This window comes from Salvelinus fontinalis, chromosome 14 (assembly GCF_029448725.1).
Source record: "Salvelinus fontinalis isolate EN_2023a chromosome 14, ASM2944872v1, whole genome shotgun sequence".
In the NCBI taxonomy this organism is placed as follows: Eukaryota; Metazoa; Chordata; class Actinopteri; order Salmoniformes; family Salmonidae; genus Salvelinus; species Salvelinus fontinalis.
The window spans coordinates 26280395-26300363 of NC_074678.1; the positions used below are offsets into that span (position 1 = coordinate 26280395).

A 19969-nucleotide genomic window follows, 5' to 3' on the forward strand; every position below is an offset into this window, starting at 1 on the left:
AAGGGTTTTTGTGTAATCGGCCTTGTACAGTGTTGATAAGAATATCACCTGAACTTGCTTGCCAGTTTTTCATACAGTTATGATTCGGAGGACAGGGCGTAATGTAAGATACAGTAAGTAGAATGATACATTCATGACAGTGTAGCCTAATACCTATGTGGTTCAGTCTTCTTACCACTGTTTCTGCTGTTGTTGCAAATATGCAGTAGTTTCTGAGTGGTGGGGAGAGGGGGAAATTGAGCGTTGTAACCCCAAACCAGTGTCGATAGTCTTGGGATGTGTTCAGGTCTGCCTCTGCAGCAGTGCTCTGCACAATGAGTGCTTACTCAGGAAAATGAAGAGTTTGCTGTAAGAGATCAGAGCAGTCTATGAATCGAGGAATCGACTTTCCTACACTTAAGGCTATGCATTTTAAATTCGCAAAATTCTCTGCCTTCGCCATTCATTTGCATCCGTAGATTGTCTTTTGTTTGCGAGTGAATTGCCATTATATATCATTGTTATGTGGAACTGAGCTGACGGATTTTTAAGCACACGTTACACTGACATAACAACTCTGTGTGATTTGATTACATTGACAGGCTTGCCTTGGCAAATACTGCATCGTTTATCACTTTTAAATGTATTGATTCGAGTCTTTATTTGATTGATTTTCACCTCCCCAGCTTTACTGTGTACATTTGTGTCTGACACCTTGTACATCACCCACCCCTTATTGTTGTGAAGAGCTCAGAATCCCCAACACCCCCTCCTTGCTCTCTCGACAGTCACTCGACTGTTTCCTTCTGGATAGTGGTGTGACCTTTTTATGTGCTGATTGTAATATTCTCTTGTGCTCTGCCACCCGTCATCTCCCCTCCCTCTCTCTGCAGCTTATTGAGGCCAACTACCAGGGCATCGGCTGCGTGGACTCCATGTGCTGCTACTCGGAGGGGGAGAACGGGTGCACCCGGCTGGGCCGGATGGTGGAGCAAGTAATGGGCCGCTGCGACCCTGCCTGCGCTAACAGGTGTGACCCCCTGCTCTGTAGCCTCTACTGCTGCAGGCGCATCTCCTACAAGCTGGAGCAGGACGAGCCCACTGCTCCCCAGGAGTAGCCGAATAGAGAGAGGTCCTAGCCTAGTAGAGCGAGAGCTAGACTAGACTAGACTACGGTCTTACTGGTAGGACAGGCACCCCAGTGACAGCCAAAGGTTTTGTAGGGAGGGAGACTAGTATCAGGATCCTGGATCTTAAATGGCTTTTAATGGAGACTTGTTTATCTTGTATGCTATGATCAGCTTCAGCTTCCTTATAGTCTATTCTTCTTCCATATTCAGTGGGACAACGTGCTCACCAATGTGTCTATGTAATCCGATCTGTCCTTCCATGTCTGTACTCTTATGGATTTCTTTTTAAATCTTCTTTCACTCGTGGGCTTTTTGTAACCTATCTTTGTGGCTGATCGACCTTGTCGTCTTCTGAAGTTTTGTGCTTCTTTTAACTTTTCCAAAGCCTGCTGAGTCAGTGTGTTGCACAGTGTAGGCTAAGCCCAGGTTCAGAGTCCAAGTCGCTATTGATCTACACCAATGTATTTATGCTGAAAGATCTTTACAAGAGAATGCTACCCGAGGTTTATTTTTTGGATCATTATTAAAGCATTCTCGTTCTGCATTTTACCTGTACTCCTGGTCTTGGACTTGCCAGAGTCTGTTTATACTGTATGTGTTTTATCTATGGAGAATGACCGCATGATGCCAGTGTGACGCTTTCTCAGCCCCTCCGTTGTCTGCCCACACATGCACTCTACACCCTCACTGTCCCAACACTGAGGTGAGGTGAGCACTGGGAAGGAAAAGGATCTAAGTTAGACTGAGACTTGTTCCGGCCTTAATGCTAAGATACTGCCACTGCAAAGGGGCAGAAAGAGACCCTACCATGGGCCATGGGAGGTATATATCAGCCCTACTTTACCATACCCTGTACTGAGTGATGATGCTTGTGTTTTGACATGCTGCAGTGTTTGGTGTCTGTGTGCCACAGCTGAAACACTGGGACCACACTCCCTGACAAAGATACTGAAAAACTGTAGTCTCAAAAGGAGAATAGGAGAGTGTTGTTGCTATGTATTTTATGCAGTTAAGTACTTGAAGCCTTATAAGTGCTTTTGAGAGGAAGAGAACTCTTGTTGCATGGGGCTGCCTTTGGTATTTTGTATGCTGAGTAACCAGACGTTGTTGTGTGTCTTAACATGTGTCCCATGATCTTTTCTATAATGTTACTCCTCCTCTTGCTTTGCTGCACTTTGTCTGAACCTCTTGTCGTTGCCACTGTGTCTAAAATCTAGATAATATTCAACTTCCCCCATCGAAGTTATTCATATGCTGCTGTTATATCACCTTGACGTCACTATTCAATCTAATATTCTGCTGCTTGCCTTGTTCTGTTAGATGGCCATAGACGATGGACGAATAGCTTGATATCACGAGGGAGTGCCACTAGACTAGACAATTCACACCAACATACACATTTATCAAGAAATACTTATTTTTGTAATTACACAGCACCATGTACATACAAGATCTTAAACGGTTGTCTTTGTCTGAAAGACGTAATCCACATAGCACGTATAGGGTGTTGTTGATACTTTTCATCCAAAGATAAAATAATGTGTATAGTTTAATGATGAATGAGATTCTACATGAATATGGTTGAGAGGTGGTGAGTCTCTACTATGTCCCCTGGTGGTGGTGTTGGCTTATACAGGCTATGAAAGATGGGGGGCCTTTGTGCCTTTCTTGAAGGTAAGAGTTGAGCTTTCTTTAAGGGTTCTTAGATATACACTGCTCAAAAAAATAAAGGGAACACTTAAACAACACAATGTAACTCCAAGTCAATCACACTTCTGTGAAATCAAACTGTCCACTTAGGAAGCAACACTGATTGACAATAAATTTCACATGCTGTTGTGCAAATGGAATAGACAAAAGGTGGAAATTATAGGCAATTAGCAAGACACCCCCCAAAACAGGAGTGATTCTGCAGGTGGTGACCACAGACCACTTCTCAGTTCCTATGCTTCCTGGCTGATGTTTTGGTCACTTTTGAATGCTGGCGGTGCTCTCACTCTAGTGGTAGCATGAGACGGAGTCTACAACCCACACAAGTGGCTCAGGTAGTGCAGTTCATCCAGGATGGCACATCAATGCGAGCTGTGGCAAAAAGGTTTGCTGTGTCTGTCAGCGTAGTGTCCAGAGCATGCAGGCGCTACCAGGAGACAGGCCAGTACATCAGGAGACGTGGAGGAGGCCGTAGGAGGGCAACAACCCAGCAGCAGGACCGCTACCTCCACCTTTGTGCAAGGAGGTGCACTGCCAGCGCCCTGCAAAATGACCTCCAGCAGGCCACCTGCAGAATCACTCCTGTTTTGGGGGATGTCTTGCTAATTGCCTATAATTTCCACCTTTTGTCTATTCCATTTGCACAACAGCATGTGAAATTTATTGTCAATCAGTGTTGCTTCCTAAGTGGACAGTTTGATTTCACAGAAGTGTGATTGACTTGGAGTTACATTGTGTTGTTTAAGTGTTCCCTTTATTTTTTTGAGCAGTGTATATTATGTTTGTTTTTTTACTATAGATATGCACATATTTAAGTTGTTTTAGATATGCCTATTTTTGTATTAGCAGTATGTATTCAGTCTAAATTAGTTCATATATAGTACAGCCAAGAAATGAGCTTCATATTATAAAAATAAACAGTATTTAGTCTACCTGGTTATGCATAGGATGTATTATTCATACAATGACATTATGCAGATAGAGAAGGGAGATGCTGACTTTGTGTTCAAGTCACTCATGTTAAACCATCCTGTACTAACCCTCACTGTACGCACCTTATTCTCTCTCCTTTTTAGTTTGACTTTGTTTCCTTGTGCTGCTCCCTCTGTAGGTTGAAGTGTAGTGTAGGAGACGGGGTTGGGAGGCAGTGGAAGATGAGCAGGATGACAGGGCTTCAGTTCCAAGGCAGGGCCTCTCATATCAATACAGATAAGGTCTTCAACCACTCCTGTGCCATTACATCCCCTTACTGTACCATGCAATGGCAAGATGGCCGTCCATCCAACAGTAAATGAAGGATCTTTAGGCAGGTCAGAGACAGACAGAAGCACTCCAGAGGTAGGGTTTCAGCTTAGTCCTCTCCCACCGCCACCCCTCACTCCTCTGTCGTTGATGCTTTTAGATCGAGGAGCAACTCGGACCCCTTCTATTCCAACGACCGGAGCATCTTGACGCTCTCCCCCATGGAGGCCACTCATTGCTAAGGTAGCAGAGAGCAGTTGTCCCGCCAGGTGCCCCGTCCCGCCCTGTCCCATGGCCACACAGAGGGACTACTCACTGCACGGCCCAGGGCTGACCACCTCAGTGGACAGTCAGACTATATCTCGAGAAGAATGTTGAAAGCCATGAGGCTCTGCACCACCACTTTGAGAGATGCTGCATTTGCCTAATAAAAGGGAATCAGACCAAAGAAGGATTTGTCAGACTTAAGTGGGAAAAAAAACATGGTCTACTACTTTGCACCTGTAGGTTAGTGCTGCTCCTGCTTCTCCACCTGAAAGGTCTGCCACCTTTCCTGAGGAAATTAGGTGGACCTTTTTAAAGCCATACCTTCCATTTTTACTACCTGTTTTTTCAAGGTATGGAAATGTAAAAGCAGTTAGGTCGGGTCTCTAGTCTTTTTTTTCCTGAAATGCCTTTTTTGCTCAGATTTGTTAGCGTTGTGTTTGTTCCAAAATGTGACAGGAGAATGTCCCTATAATAGCTTCCTATGAGAGATGTGTTGTTCCACCAATACAGTGCCTTTTGAGAAGTGTAACTTGGTCCCTCCAAAAATTGTTACCTAATTTTAACATAAAAAGCACATGTTCAACTTTAAAAAATTACTATAGTAAGTGCCAAATAAAGTATGGGGGGGGTCAATTGTGCAACAGGGAGTGGCAATTCACATATATACATAAAAAATTCTAGCCTCTACAGATAAGTGTAACACTCAGTTTTCACCACAAAACACCAGATAATGGCCCCCAAAAAATAAAGGAATAGTTTCACCATATTAAAGGGAAAATCCACTCAAACTGTTAAAAAAAATAATAATAATAATAATTTAATGAATCACTGATAACATAAAATAGTTTTCAGAAATGCAAAGCAACTAAAAAAGAGAACATTTTCAATGATGGTAAAAATTGGAGAAATGTTCAGGTTAAGTGGGTTAAAATCATCTTAGAGGGTGCAGAGGGACATGTCTAAATGCTTAATTTTGGCACTTTAGCAAGTCTTTATTCAAAATAAAAGCAGATTTATTGAATTTTCCATATTAAAGGGCACTTCATTTAATATAACAAATTGGTGCACAATATCAAAGGGTCACAAAAGGCACTCTTTTCGTGGAACAACCCAGATATGAAATAATAGCTGCCAAGATGACATAGCTTTCACATCTAGTTGTTTTCAAAGCCACAAATTGTTTTTGTTTGCCTTTCACTAATCATTGCCAATCATGTTTTCATTTATTTTGTTAGTCTTTTCCCCCCTCTTACTAACCACTTGTTAATGTTTGTATTTATTTCCATCATATTACTGGTAATAGGGCAGGCGAGAGAGCCTCATGGACTGAACGCAACTGCTTTAGCTCTCTGTATCCTCTTTAGCGGCCTTTAGCCCACAATAATGGAAATGCCTGAGTCAAGAGGGTCATTGAGACAACCATTTTAAACTTGCTATCAATGACAGTGACATTATGCACATCAGCATACATATTTATTAGAATATTGCCGAGATACATAATCATGGGATTTTATATGGTTACTATTTTTAGCCGTTACATACCTCTCAGTAGCTTGAAATGGGAGACACTTGTCCAAGAAGTCAGTGGAGCTTGATATTTATTTGCATGGTATCAATATTCGTAATTATATCTGGTACTACTATTGATCATGGTCAGCATTGGTCATATCTGATGAAGTATACTTTGATTGTACTTGTTTGCTACAGTTGTTACTCAGTTTTGATATATAAATGCATCTAGTTCAGATGTCACATTTCAATCAATTTATGAAGGCATCTCTACAAGGACATTGATGTGAAGCTGTTTTTCTCTTGATCATTGAAAAAAAGGTATGTTATTGTACTCCTGTCAGTGAAATGGTTGATGTTTAAAGCAAATTCTATTTACGGAATAAATATGTTTTTAAAAAGCATGTGTAACTTTTGTCCTTTCCAGCAGAATGTGGATGCAACAAAACAAAACAAACACACACTGTGAACCTTCGATAGCACTAGCATAGTAATATACCTCTATACAGCTACAAAATTATCTTTTAGAAAATTGTAATTTAGCAACACTCTGCTAATTACAAATTAAACACATCAATAAGGCTCACTATTGAATGGATGACAGCAGACATTCATAATAAATTGTCAGGAGTGTGTGCTTGGAGGGATTCAACACTTTATAACCTGACTGATTTCAGCACCACCCTTCTCTCAAATTGGTTATTTGATGGTCAATCGATACGTGAAGAGTTTGATGATAGGCCATCTCTTCCATGGTATTAGTTTTATGGACTAAAGTAACCACAAAGGTAGGCAGTTATCAGTGAATAGCCCTTACTGTAATTTCACAGCCTGGATTGAATCATGAGACGTAGCTAGTCTCCCAGACAGACTGGTTGGCTCCCACAATGTTGCCCTATGTCTGGGATTTCCAAGACTAAAATGTAGCCTGAGTGCCAGTCTGTTTGTGATATCATGCCAAGTTGACAATGAGTACAATTAGATCTGGGACCAGGCTATAGAAGATGTAGCAGCATGTACAAAACTGAAGCTAGAAGAAAATTGCCTGGCTACCCAAATGCTACGCCATGCTCATGGACGTTAGTTTCTTCTCCACAGTGAGTCGATCTGAGTAACTCCCCGAATGGAAATCCATTCTAGACCGTCTGATTGGTCCCAGAAACTGATTGTTACGTTCCCCAGTTTCTGTGTTCTGTTTTGTATTTGAGTGTGTGTTTCAGGAGATGGCTTCTGGAAGTACTCCCCAACCAGCTGATTGGTCAACCCCAGGCTAATTGGTGATTGGAGCTGACCCCGCCCCCTCGTCAAGAAGCAGCTGACTCTAATCACCATTGCCACCTGAAGATAAAAGCCAGTGTTCTGCCCAAGAGAGTAGAGGGGGGAGAGGAGATGAGATTTGGAGTAGAGATTTGGAGATTGAGAGAAATTAGATTGTGATATAGTGTTGGTTGTGTATCAGAAAGTGTGGTATGTACTGTTGTTGTTGGTAGCAGTTTTGCTATGTCCTGTGTTTATGAGTGTTTGTGAAATTGTTAATAATTACTCTGTTTCGTTTGTTCCCAGGGGGGAAGGAGAAGGCACTTTGGGAGTGCTTAGGCAAGAGGCCCGCGGGCATACATATACCCGTAGTATATTTACTGTCTAGGCACACTAGGTAAGACCTGGGCGGACCACCCCCTGTATTTTGGTTAGGGCACCAGACGGTGCTAAGTTAGGTAAGTTAAGTGGGTAGGCAGGTTAGGAGAGGGGGAACTTTGATATTTACTTTCTTTGCTTTGGTTCCGTCCAGCCCCTTTTCCCCATATTACCGTGTAAGAAAATAAATTCTAGTAAACGGTAAATTCTGCTTTTGTGTCATCCTTACTCGCACCTACAATCCATTCCTCTTGCACTTCAGAGAGTTGAGTTGTAGCAGGGAGTTGCGTTCCCTCTTCTCAGAGGCGTGCGTAACACTGATGGTAAAGTGACATTTAGAAAATTCTGATTGGTTAGAGAAGAACCAATAACTGTTTTTTTTTTTTTACATCACCCTTCATTTTGACAACACCACAAATGACTTCAATGATGGCAGTCTGCAAAGAGAAAAACTGCAAGAGCACTTTGCAGAGAATAGTACAAAAGCCAGACTTCTACACAGCCATCAGAAAATTTGGATTAGAAAAAAAACCTAAGCAAATATACCAGTATTGTTGAATATCTACACATTTCTGCCACAAAACATGCAGGCAATTTTCTGGCAACTGTACAGTGTGATCCACATAGACCTGTAGTGTGTTCCCTTAGGATTGTACAGCAGTTTGCTACTCCTATAGAAAATGCATCAACCCTTCTGGTTGAATTTTAAAATGCCTTTTTCATTTGATTTCTACAGTAACTCTTACAGTCTCAAAGTTCACAAATAGATATTCACACATGAGGATTAGATTGAGATTATTCCTCCTCAAACTCTACCAGGGCTGCGTGTCGGTTGGCCTGGGAGCCCTCCTTGAAAAACACCTTCTTGATGACTCCAGCTTTGGGTGCTCGGATGGTGTGCTGCAGAAAGAGAGAATAGTCTGAGGACCCATAGTTCATTTAGAGCCCAATGTGAGTGATAAGTGGGTGGCTACAGAGTTAGAAAAGTCAATGTGTGTGTGTAGTATTGGGAGTAGAATCCTCCCAGTGCCTGAAATGATGTAAGCTCACCTCCATTTTCATGGCATTCATCACCATCAAGGAGTCTCCCATCTCCACTGTGTCTCCTGCCTTCACCAGCACCTGGAATAAAGATGAGATCATATTAAGAATCTTACCTATCAATTCTAAAATGGCCCTGTTAATGTTAGGACAGGAGTCCGTGTGGCCACATTCTGTTTTTCCATTGCAACTGACATTTATCAATTGGCACGTCTGAACGATTCACACCATGTCATCAACGGGAGGTATAGATTAAATCATTTTCCAACATTAGCCACTAAGTGAGCTAATGAGAGATATCCCATGAATCAGCATGCCTGACCATCTGGCAGGAAATCACATCCCAGAGCAACATATTAAAGATCAGTCAGAGTGGCTGGGTCAGCTTTTATAGACAGATAAATTATGTTGGTGAGAGAGACAGCAATGAGAAGAGATACTTCGTAATTTATTACCTTCTCAATGGTCCCGGTCATGGGAGCCACAGCTCCTCCCTGTGCACCTGTGCTCACACCAGCCAGGAACTTGGGCACTGGAATGCTCACCTCCGCACTACCCTCCTGATGGGGAGGAGAGGGTGGCTTAGAGGACCTAAGGTACCGTGATATGGAGAACGTGTGTTCCAGAGGAGGGGACTCACCATAGAGAATAGGTGTACTGTGTTATCCAGGATGACCAGTTTGGGCCGGGACTTCACCCCGTTCAAAGAGCAGTGCAGGAATGATGTCTGTCCCTCTGTCTCCACCTCCCCTGACACCTGGAACACTTTCCCTCCAATCTGGGGAAGTGGATAAAACCCATCAGCCGCAGGAAATCATGTTTGGGTATGTTCAAACTTTTCACAACACTCAGCACCCACATAACATGTACCTCCATAGAGTAGGTCCCATCTGGATTGTATGTAACTGTTAATTCCACTTCTGCACAGAAAAAAACATTTCACAGAACTTCAACAGTCTTTTTTTTCTGCCACTTGATTCATGGAAGACTTGCCTTCATAAAAAATGCATATGATGGGTCCTGTTCAAATTTCTTCATGTAAGACATAAAATATGAATAACTTTTACGACATAAATTCCATGTCACCAGTAAACAAAAAGCAGATTAAAAGTACTTAAAGGACAAATAAAGTACTTTTTTTCTGTATTCAATAAATATTTTCAGCAACAGTAAAACATGAGGATGCCATAGGGACTGCTAAATGTTTCATTATAGTGAGGAGATGGTATTAAGATGGGTTCACTTATAGTCTGGATGGAATCAGACACACTAATCAATGTCATTAGTGAGGCCTAGGAGAAAAAAGAATGAGGTCTATGAGAACTGGCTGGGCTCTTCATCAATGTAAGACTGAGTGAGGAGCATTTGAATCAAACCAAGGTCTACTGGCTGCTTCCTCTGTGCTTTTGAAGGAGGTTTGGACTCACTAGTTTCACCCAGCTGGAGCGTCATATTCCTACTATATAGGATGTTCACCCTCCTGCCGTTACTGGAGGCAAAAGGAGAGAAGGGATCTGCAACAGGAGAAAAGAACAGACAGTTTAAGGTATCCTCCAACAGACAACAGCACTTTCTCAGACAGTTGTTGTATAGTTCTCAGCGAGCTGTAGAGACAGGCCTGTGTTGTTGTTCCTCACCGTTGGACTGGTCTCTGAAGGTTCGAGTGCTGGCCCTCTCTCTGAGCAGCAGGCCCAGGGCAGCCTGACACAGTGTGGCCCTGGAGGGAGGGCTGGGCTTGGGGAACAGCTGCTCATAATGCTGGAGGATGAAGCTGGTGGTCACATTCCCCGCCTCAAACTCTGGGTGGCCAGACAGACTTAGCAGGAAGTCAATATTGGTGTTGAGGCCTACAATCTGCCGGGATCAGTGGTCAATCAATCAACAGTACCTTACAAAACAGAAATACGCAGTAGGATGTGTCCAGTATGTGTATAATGTTAATACTCTTACGTTGTACTGGCGTAAGCAGTATCTGAGCTTCCTCAAAGCAGCAGAGCGGTCCTCTCCCCACACCACCAGTTTAGCGATCATGGGGTCGTAGTGGGCTGACACTTCATCTCCTGAGAACACAGACAGGTACATAATCATTTTTGGACGCCGATTATGGCCGATTACATTGCATTCCATGAGGAAACTGCGTGGCAGGCTGACCACCTGTTACGCGAGTGCAGCAAGGAGCCACGGTAAGTTGCTAGCTAGCATTAAACTTCTCTTATAAAAAACAATCAATCTTCACATAATCACTAGTTAACTACACATGGTTGATGATATTACTAGTTTAACTAGCTTGTCCTGCGTTGCATATAATCAATGCCGTGCCTGTTAATTTATCATCGAATCACAGCCTACTTCGCCAAACGGGGGATGATTTAAGCTCATTCGCGAAAAAAAATCACAATTGTTGCACGAATCTACCTAACCATAAACATCAATGCCTTTCTTAAAATCAATACACAGAAGTCTATATATATTTTTAAAAACCTGCATATTTAGTTAAAAGAAATTCATGTTAGCAGGCAATATTAACTAGGGAAATTGTGTCACTTCTCTTGCGTTCATTGCACGCAGAGTCAGAGTATATGCAACAGTTTGGGCCGCCTGGCTCGTTGCGAACTAATTTGCCAGAAATGTACATAATTATGACATAACATTGAAGGTTGTGCAATGTAACAGCAATATTTAGACTTAGGGTTGCCGCCCGTTCGATAAAATACGGAACGGTTCCGTATTTCTCTGAAAGAATAAATGTTTTTTTTCCGAAATGATAGTTTCCGGATTTGACCATATTAATGGCCAACGGCTCGTATTTCTGTGTTTATTATATTATAATTAAGTCTATGATTCAATAGAGCCGTCTGACTGAGCAATTGCCAGCAGCTCTTAGCAATGCTTGCTTCACAGCGCTGTTTATGACTTCAAGCCTATCAACTCCTGAGATTAGGCTGGCAATATTAAAGTGCCTATTAGAACATCCAATAGTCAAAGGTATATGAACTACTAATGGTATAGAGAGAAATAGTCGACACGTCATAATTCCTATAATAACTACAACCTAAAACTTCTTAACTGGGAATATTGAACCACCAGCTTTCATACGTTCTCATGTTCTGAGCAAGGAACTTAAACTAGCTTTTTTACATGGCACTTGTACTTTCTTCTCCAACACTGTGTTTTGCATTATTTAAACCAAATTGAGCATGTTTCTTTTTTTATTTGAGACTAAATAGATTTTATTTATGTATTATATTAAGTTAAAATAAGTGTTCTTTGTTAATTCAGTATTGTCATTATTACAAATATATACACTGCTCAAAAAAATAAAGGGAACACATTAACAACACAATGTAACTCCAAGTCAATCACACTTCTGTGAAATCAAACTGTCCACTTAGGAAGCAACACCGTTTGACAATACATTTCACATGCTGTTGTGCAAATGGAATAGACAAAAGGTGGAAATTATAGGCGATTAGCAAGACACCCCCAATAAAGGAGTGGTTCTGCAGGTGTTGACCACAGACCACTTCTCAGTTCCTATGCTTCCTGGCTGATGTTTTGGTCACTTTTGAATGCTGGCGGTGCTTTCACTCTAGTGGTAGCATGAGACGGAGTCTACAACCCACACAAGTGGCTCAGGTAGTGCAGCTCATCCAGGATGGCACATCAATGCGAGCTATGGCAAGAAGGTTTGCTGTGTCTGTCAGCGTAGTGTCCAGAGCATGGAGGCGCTACCAGGAGACAGGCCAGTACATCAGGAGACGTGGAGGAGGCCGTAGGAGGGCAACAACCCAGCAGCAGGACCGCTACCTCTGCCTTTGTGCAAGGAGGAGTACTGCCAGAGCCCTGCAAAATGACCTCCAGCAGGCCACAATACCAGCAACAGTGTGGTATTGTCCCATTCCTCCATCCAGATCTGCATGGAGGAATGGGCCAAAATACCAGCAACAGTGTGTGAAAACCTTGTGAAGACTTACAGAAAACGTTTGACCTCTGTCATTGCCAACAAAGGGTATATAACAAAGTATTGAGATAAAATTTTGTTATTGACCAAATACTTATTTTCCCCCATAATCTGCAAATAAATTCATTAAAAATCCTACAATGTGATTTTTGGGATTTTTCCCCCTCATTTTGTCTGTCATAGTTGAAGTGTACCCATGATGAAAATTACAGGCCTCTCTCATCTTTTTAAGTGGGAGAACTTGCACAATTGGTGGCTGACTAAATACTTTTTTGCCCCACTGTATATAAAAATATTGTCTGATTAATCGGTATCTGCTTTTTTTGGTCCTCCAATAATCGGTATCAGTGTTGAAAAATCATAATCGGTCGACCTCTAATATCAACAGTACTGTCTGACAGTTGTGTTAAATAGGTGTAAGTAGGTCCATGTGAGCTGGGTGTATTGTACCTTCCCTGACGCCTGTCTCGATGCGTGTGCACTCGTCTGCCAGGGGTGTAGACAGATGAAGGAGGGATCCTGCCCCAGGGAGGAAGTCGTTGTTAGGGTCTTCAGCGTATATCCTGGCCTCAAACGAATGGCCCATCAGTTCTATCTCCTCCTGCAGGAGGGGCAACCTCTCGCCTGCAGCCACCTGAGAGACAAGAGGAGCACACAAACGTCAGGGTGGTGCGTTTACAAATTGTTAATCAAATCTATATTCAAATTGAAATCCTGCTATCTCTTGGATTATGTGAGATTATGAGGCCCTCTAAAAGAGCTAATAAATACACTCAACATATTACAACACATTGATGTCCCCAACACCCCCCTTCTGTTGGCATTCCTCTCCCTCTTTCTGCGTTACCCTGAGCTGCCACTCCACCAGGTCAGTACCAGTGATCATCTCAGACACAGGGTGCTCCACCTGCAGACGCGTGTTCATCTCCATGAAGAAGAAGTTGTGCTGTGCATCCATGATGAACTCCACAGTGCCTGCATTGAAACAGGGACATACATGTGGTTGTTACACCAGTGCACAGGATGGTGCAAAGCAACAGGTGTTACCTCAGAATATTATTTCACACCCTCTAGTGGGTGAGTGCCCAAAAAAAAGACAATGGAAATTGAGGACTGCATCCCAGCATGCAAATATTAATTATTTGTGTAAGGTTTGAGGTCAATTCTCTGTTCACCTGCTCCCACATAGTTGACGGCTTTGGCTGCTCTCACGGCTGCCTCACCCAGTTTCCGCCTCACCTCCTCGCTAATTCCAGGCTGCAAGCACAGGTGCAAACACAAAAACACTACAAATCATTAACACACACATACAGTCGCACAGACATCAAGCCTCCTAACCAGCGGGCAGCCATTCACACAGGAAACCAAGACATGCTGTGGTGCTGAGAGCAAAATTATGGAGATAGCTGTATCATAGCACTTACCCCTGGTGCTTCCTCAATGATCTTCTGGTGCCTTCTCTGCACACTGCAGTCCCTCTCAAACAGGTAGACAGCATTTCCATGCTGGTCCCCAAAAACCTGGACCTCCACATGTCTGGTGAGTGAAGGAAGATCTGTCACAACATCTAAACAGGGGTGCAGTCTGAACCTCCAACATAAATAGATAGTGTCTTCTACATACCTGGGGTCCTCTACAAATTTCTCCACTAGCATGACATCATCATTGAAGGACTTGCGAGCCTCTCGTCTTGCAGACACAAGCTGCTCATGGAAGTCTTCAGCGGTGTGTGCAATGCGCATTCCCTAGATAAACCAATCACAATCATAGGAGCCTTAAGACACAAACAACAACACTATCATTCCATGAAACAATCCTTTCTGTGTGTGCATCTTACTTACTTTACCACCCCCGCCACGCACAGCCTTTATCATCACTGGGTAGCCTATCCTGACAGCCTCAGCTTGGAGCTTCTCATCCGATTGGTCCTCTCCGTGGTAACCCTCGATGATAGGAACACCCGCAGCTGACATTATGTATTTTGATGTACTAGGAAAAATAAATAGATTTCTAAGATGTAACTTTTGAATAACTAATATTCAAAATCAGACTTACAACATACAACACTGAGGAGCGACTTTAAAGAGAAGAGTCATTCATTGGCCACACCCACCACATCCCCCCTCACTAACTTCACAACTGCTGCTAAAAAATATCCTAGGGGACACACTGTCATTTAAAAGGTAGACACAGCAAAATAATGTTCCCACAAGCTGCCCGTAGATATTGAGATGAGCGAGATGCAACCCTTCGCTCTCACACAGTCACACAGTATCTGCGCATGTGCACGGGTTCGCTTCACACTGTTACAGCGTGGTAGCCATGGCACCAACACAGCAGACGTTGTGCCTCGCGCTTTAACACTCTTAGTTGTTGAGGAAATTGACCCACTATGCCGTTTACTTTCTGCATCTATGTCATATCGCTGAGTCTACCTTTAACTATACCTTTTGATACCCATGTCTCTGATAGCAGATGATGGAGGGCCAATAAAGATGATACCCTCCTGTTTGCATGCCTCAGCAAACTCTGTGTTCTCTGACAGGAAGCCATATCCTGGGTGGACAGCCTATAACAAAAACACAATTCATAAACATAAACGTATTCGTCAGATATAGTCTGAATTGTGACTTTGAGAAACTGGGGATTGCCATAATGAATGAGTACTGCAAATACAATACTGCACTTGACAACATACATGTGATCCAGATCTCTTGGCAACCTCCAAGACTTTCTCCATGGACAAGTAACTCTGCTGGGATGCGGCTGGCCCAATGTTATAGGCCTCATCCGCCTAAGAAACATGAGAAGCCCCATAAATACAGCTGCATCTACAAACATATACTGACAGAGGGGTCAAAGTTTCAACCTTTAGCCTTGACATACCATGGCCACATGCATGGAATGACGATCTGCATCACTGTATACTGCCACAGAGCGCACACCCATCTTCTTTGCTGTTCGCATCACACGACAGGCGATTTCTCCTCTGTTGGCAATGAGGACTTTGTCTATCCTGCCTTGCCCTAGAAGAAAAGAGACCTGAGCTATGAGTGATGATGTAATGCATACTAAGTGAGACAACTACAATGCTTCCTCTGCAGTTCAATCTACATGGAGATGAATAACTTCACAAAGAGACATTCAATATTGCTCCATGTTACTTACCAATTGAGGCAAACCGCACAAATCCTTTGGTCCATATCAATTTCCTAAGATGAGATAATAAAATAACATTGCAGGACACGGACCTTGATGATTGAAAAGGTCATGTAAAGAGAGCACGTTCTTACAACTGTTTACATCAATGAATGGCTTTCAAGGGCATGCTAACTGTACCATGTACTAAAGCGCAGTTTGCTTCATCACAGCTGGCTAACACTCGTATTCATAATGATCATTGCTCAAAGATGATAACTAGATGATATAGAGCTAAATGCATTAAATTAAGTGCCCATCGCTTTGGAAACAAAACATTTAACCGTCCAACTGGTTAACTACCTAGCTGTTATGCTTAGTTGGCCAGCTAGCTACCTTTATTTAACCTAGCACAGAATCGGTGGATACTTTTTTTAAAAGTAAGTAGACTAGCTAGCCATGTTGACACACACAACATATGGCTTAAACGTTTTGGCTAACATGTGCTAGGGTTGCTTAACCATTCTAACACTAACGTTAGCTAGCGTCAAGAAGCAAACTAGCTACAATGTTGCGCGTTGGGTTTGCTGACTAGTTAAGTTAGGTAGCCAGCCAACTGTCTTGACAGAAAACTATCGGCATCTTCCAATCTTAGCAGTTTATTTATTCAAAATAGATAACATGCAGTGATAGTAAACACAACACATGACAAGCATTATCGACTTACTGTTGAAACATTCTTAAACCCTGTAAGGTTTGAACTTTCAGGACAGAAGCCATGTGTACTAACGTACTGTGTGAAGTTAACGTTAGCGGTCTAAACTGTCAGTAACTAGCTAACGCGTTAGTTGAATAAGAAAATAAGCGTTTGCCTTTAAAATATATTATTTCGATTTACCATTTCAAATCTAGCTAGTTAAGATACTGCACTTAACAATACGTATTATCAACTAAAGTTGATCGATAGAAATGGTATTATATGAAACTATAGGCCGAAACATGCTCTTAGTTTGATGAAAATAGCTACAAAGTGACGTAAACGACTAAATTCAATTTGCTGTGTGCTTCTCTCTTGTGGACGCGTAGGATGATCAACCAATAGAAAATGTCGAGACAGAGGCGGGGCAGAGAGGAAGAGGCAAAGCGACACGTTTTACCAAATCAAATCAAATCAAATGTTATTGGTCACATACACATGGTTAGCAGAAGTTAATGCGAGTGTAGCGAAATGCTTGTGCTTCTAGTTCCGACCATGCAGTAATATCTAACAAGTAATCTAACAATTTCACAACAACTACCTTATACACACAAGTGTAAAGGAATGAATAAGAATATGTACATAAAAATATATGGATGAGCAATGGCCGAATGGCATAGGCAAGATGCAGTAGATGGTATAGAGTACAGTATATACATATGAGATGAGTAATGTAGGGTATGTAACCATTATATAAAGTGGCATTGTTTAAAGTGGTTAGTGATACATTTATTACATCCAATATTTTATTATTAAAGTGGCTAGAGATTTGACTCAGTATGTTGGCAGCAGCCACTCAATGTAAGTGATGGCTGTTTAACAGTCTGATGGCCTTGAGATAGAAGCTGTTTTTCAGTCTCTCTGTCCCAGCTTTGATGCACCTGTACTGACTTCGCCTTCTGGATGATAGCGGGGTGAACAGGCAGTGGCTTGGGTGGTTGTTGTCCTTGATGATCTTTTTGGCCTTCCTGTGACATTGGGTGGTGTAGGTGTCCTGGAGGGCAGGTAGTTTGCCCCCGGTGATGCGTTGTGCAGAACTCACTACCCTCTGGAGAGCCTTACGGTTGTGGGGGGAGCAGTTGCCATACCAGGCGGTGATACAGCCCGACAGGATGCTCTCGATTGTGCATCTGTAAAAGTTTGTGAGTGCTTTTGGTGACAAGCAGAATTTCTTCAGCCTCCTAAGGTTGAAGAGGCACTGCTGTGCCTTCTTCACCATGCTGTCTGTGTGGGTGGACCATTTCAGTTTGTCCGTGATGTGTACGCCGAGGAACTTAAAACTTTCCACCTTCTCCACTGCTGTCCCGTTGATGTGGGTAGGGGGGTGCTCCCTCTACTGTTTCCTGAAGTCCACGATCATCTCCTTTATTTTGTTGACGTTGAGTGTGAGATTATTTTCCTGACACCACACTCCGAGGGCCCTCACCTCCTCCCTGTAGGCCGAAATCAAGCCTACCACTGTAGTGTCGTCTGCAAACGTGATGATTGAGTTGGAGGCGTGCATGGCCACACAGTCATGGGTGAACAAGGAGTACAGGAGAGGGCTGAGAACGCACCCTTGTGGGGCCCCAGTGTTGAGGATCAGCAGGGTGGAGATGTTGATTGCTTCGTGAGGGTATCAACGCCGCAGGCCAAAGTTAAATCTAGACTTGACTTCCTCTATCGTTACAATAAAGAGAGGTCACAGTGTTGACACTTTGGAGGTACATTTTTTGAGAGGTTCCAGACATAATTTCCACCATCTTGCAGAACAGCCACGTAGGTAGGGGTGGGCTTGGTTGGCCCAGGCCCACCCACTGGGGAGCCAGGCCCCACCCAATCAGTGACATATGCGCGCGCATTGAGGCATACTGTATGTCACTGTGCTTCTATGGCTATATGTGTAACAGTATAGCTTCCGTCCCTCTCCTCGCCCCTACCTGGGCTCAAACCAGGGACCCTCTGCACACAACAACTGACACCCACGAAGCATCCTTACCCATCGGGCCACAAAAGCCGCGGCTCTTGCAGAGCAAGGGGAACAACTACTTCAGGTCTCAGAGCGAGTGACATCACCCGATTGAAACGCTATTAGCACGCACCACCACTAACTAGCTAGCCATTTCACATCAGTTACATATGCACCATGCCACTGCCTACTTAATTTGTTCATTTAGCAAACAATTTAGCTCATAATCCAGTGCCTTTATCACAGTCAGTATATTTGAGCTTTAATTAGCTTAAAAAATGCTAAATGTTCATCTCGACCTCATTGCAAAATGTGTAGAATAGCAAGAGATTGGCTATAAAACTGCACATTTTCCTCTCTGCCCCATGGCAACATTTGTATAATTGCAGTAAATCAGCTTTAAAACGGCAATATTTTCTCTTTGCCCCCATGGCAAAATGTGTAGAATTACAGGAAGTTGGCTTATTTTTTAAATAATAATTATGATTATTTTTTGCAGGCCCACCCTCCAACGAATTCCTGGCTACGCTACTGTTACAGAATTAGCTATTTTTGGACGGTGCTTTTTTAATAATAAGGCATGCAAGAAATATATACTTATATGTGAACTTGAAAATAATGAATTTCAATCCTGCTGGATAAAGCCACACTTTTAATAAGGGAATATGGGCACTCTAAACAAAATATAATTTCCCCCCAAAAATATAATTAGCATGCATCATGATTCAATTTGCTGACCATATTGGCTGATTATGATTGTAAACTTACAGAGTGCTTTCCTAGAAGTATTAACCACATTCACATATTTTTACTGTAATAATATTATTTATATTTTCTTTGCAAACAGAATTAAATATTAAAAAACAACAATAAAAATGTTAATATTGAGTCATGGATAAAAATACTAAAAAGCATCTAGGAAATACAAAACATGGCTATAAAAAGCATTCATGTTATGTTTGCATGAAGTCTTCTCAGATCCTGTCATAGCCAGCTTGTCTACGGCTGTTCCAGATGATCAGGAAGGTCAGGACAGCAATCAGGAGGAGTCCCACAACTGTGGCACCAATAATGATGGGGAAGATCCTCTTGTTGAAGTCAGCCCAGCACTCAACCTCTGAAATGCCATAGGGGGGACAAACCATATATATATTTTGTTTATGGAACTTGAAAGGGGGAAAAAATCCTGAAATTTCAACAACTCAAAGACCAGCATGAGCTTCCTGAAACTAGCTTCTTAAATACTGGTTAAAAGAAAATACAAAATACCATTTCCCTAATACTCCAAAGGAATCACTACTCAAAAATCGTATTCATAGTACTTGGTCAACTTGAGGTCTGATCTCACTGACGTATAATACACGGAATAATAATTGACCTACTTATAATAACCTAACATACAAATGAGACAGAAAGAGACCTAGGCTGTAACTATGACCCAGTAGACTAGGATGACCTGCTGAAACCTTTCAGAGCTTCTTGATGGCAACCAAACATAGACAGATGCAATTCAATATATTGAACAACACATATTTTACTCCACATAGACTGCATTTACTTGATAATACGATAACTGACACATGTCTTAGATGTAAGATAAATACAGGAGACTTACTGCATATGTTATGAAGTTTTCCCTACCTAGATCATTT

General features: G+C 42.4%; 2 protein-coding genes across 6 annotated transcripts in view; one reads left to right on the top strand and one right to left on the bottom strand.

Moving 5' to 3' along the window:
* LOC129810532 (phospholipid-transporting ATPase IF-like) overlaps window positions 1–6238 on the top strand; it is a 34439-nt gene extending 28201 nt beyond the window's left edge. For 2 of the 5 annotated variants that reach the window (XM_055861097.1, XM_055861101.1), the window contains one exon: window positions 873–6238. In XM_055861097.1, the coding sequence (XP_055717072.1) occupies window positions 873–1097 (225 nt within the window). In that variant the 3' untranslated portion in view covers window positions 1098–6238. The remainder of the gene's footprint in view (window positions 1–872) is intronic. The other 3 variants (XM_055861099.1, XM_055861098.1, XM_055861100.1) reach the window with 3 other exon arrangements.
* Window positions 5780–16654, bottom strand: LOC129810533 (methylcrotonoyl-CoA carboxylase subunit alpha, mitochondrial-like). The gene is made up of 19 exons (XM_055861102.1): window positions 16340–16654; window positions 15643–15686; window positions 15361–15500; window positions 15173–15268; window positions 14922–15043; window positions 14316–14463; window positions 14098–14219; window positions 13899–14010; window positions 13650–13731; window positions 13322–13449; window positions 12925–13108; window positions 10464–10573; window positions 10151–10367; window positions 9941–10027; window positions 9384–9433; window positions 9154–9291; window positions 8969–9073; window positions 8523–8594; window positions 5780–8372 (listed from the first exon to the last, which is right to left on the bottom strand). The coding sequence occupies exons 1-19, from the start codon at window positions 16390–16392 to the stop codon at window positions 8268–8270; spliced, it is 2115 nt and encodes a 704-aa protein (XP_055717077.1). The 5' UTR covers window positions 16393–16654; the 3' UTR covers window positions 5780–8267.
* Window positions 16655–19969: the final 3315 nt, after the last annotated feature.

Coding starts and splice junctions, on each gene's coding strand:
- LOC129810533 (XM_055861102.1), bottom strand. CDS start 16,392: ATGGCTTCTGTCCTGAAAGTTCAAACCTTACAGGGTTTAAGAATGTTT. Junction 15,687..16,339: donor GGTTTAAGAATGTTTCAACA/GTAAGTCGATAA, acceptor ATCTCATCTTAG/GAAATTGATATGGACCAAAG. Junction 15,501..15,642: donor TGTGCGGTTTGCCTCAATTG/GTAAGTAACATG, acceptor CTTTTCTTCTAG/GGCAAGGCAGGATAGACAAA.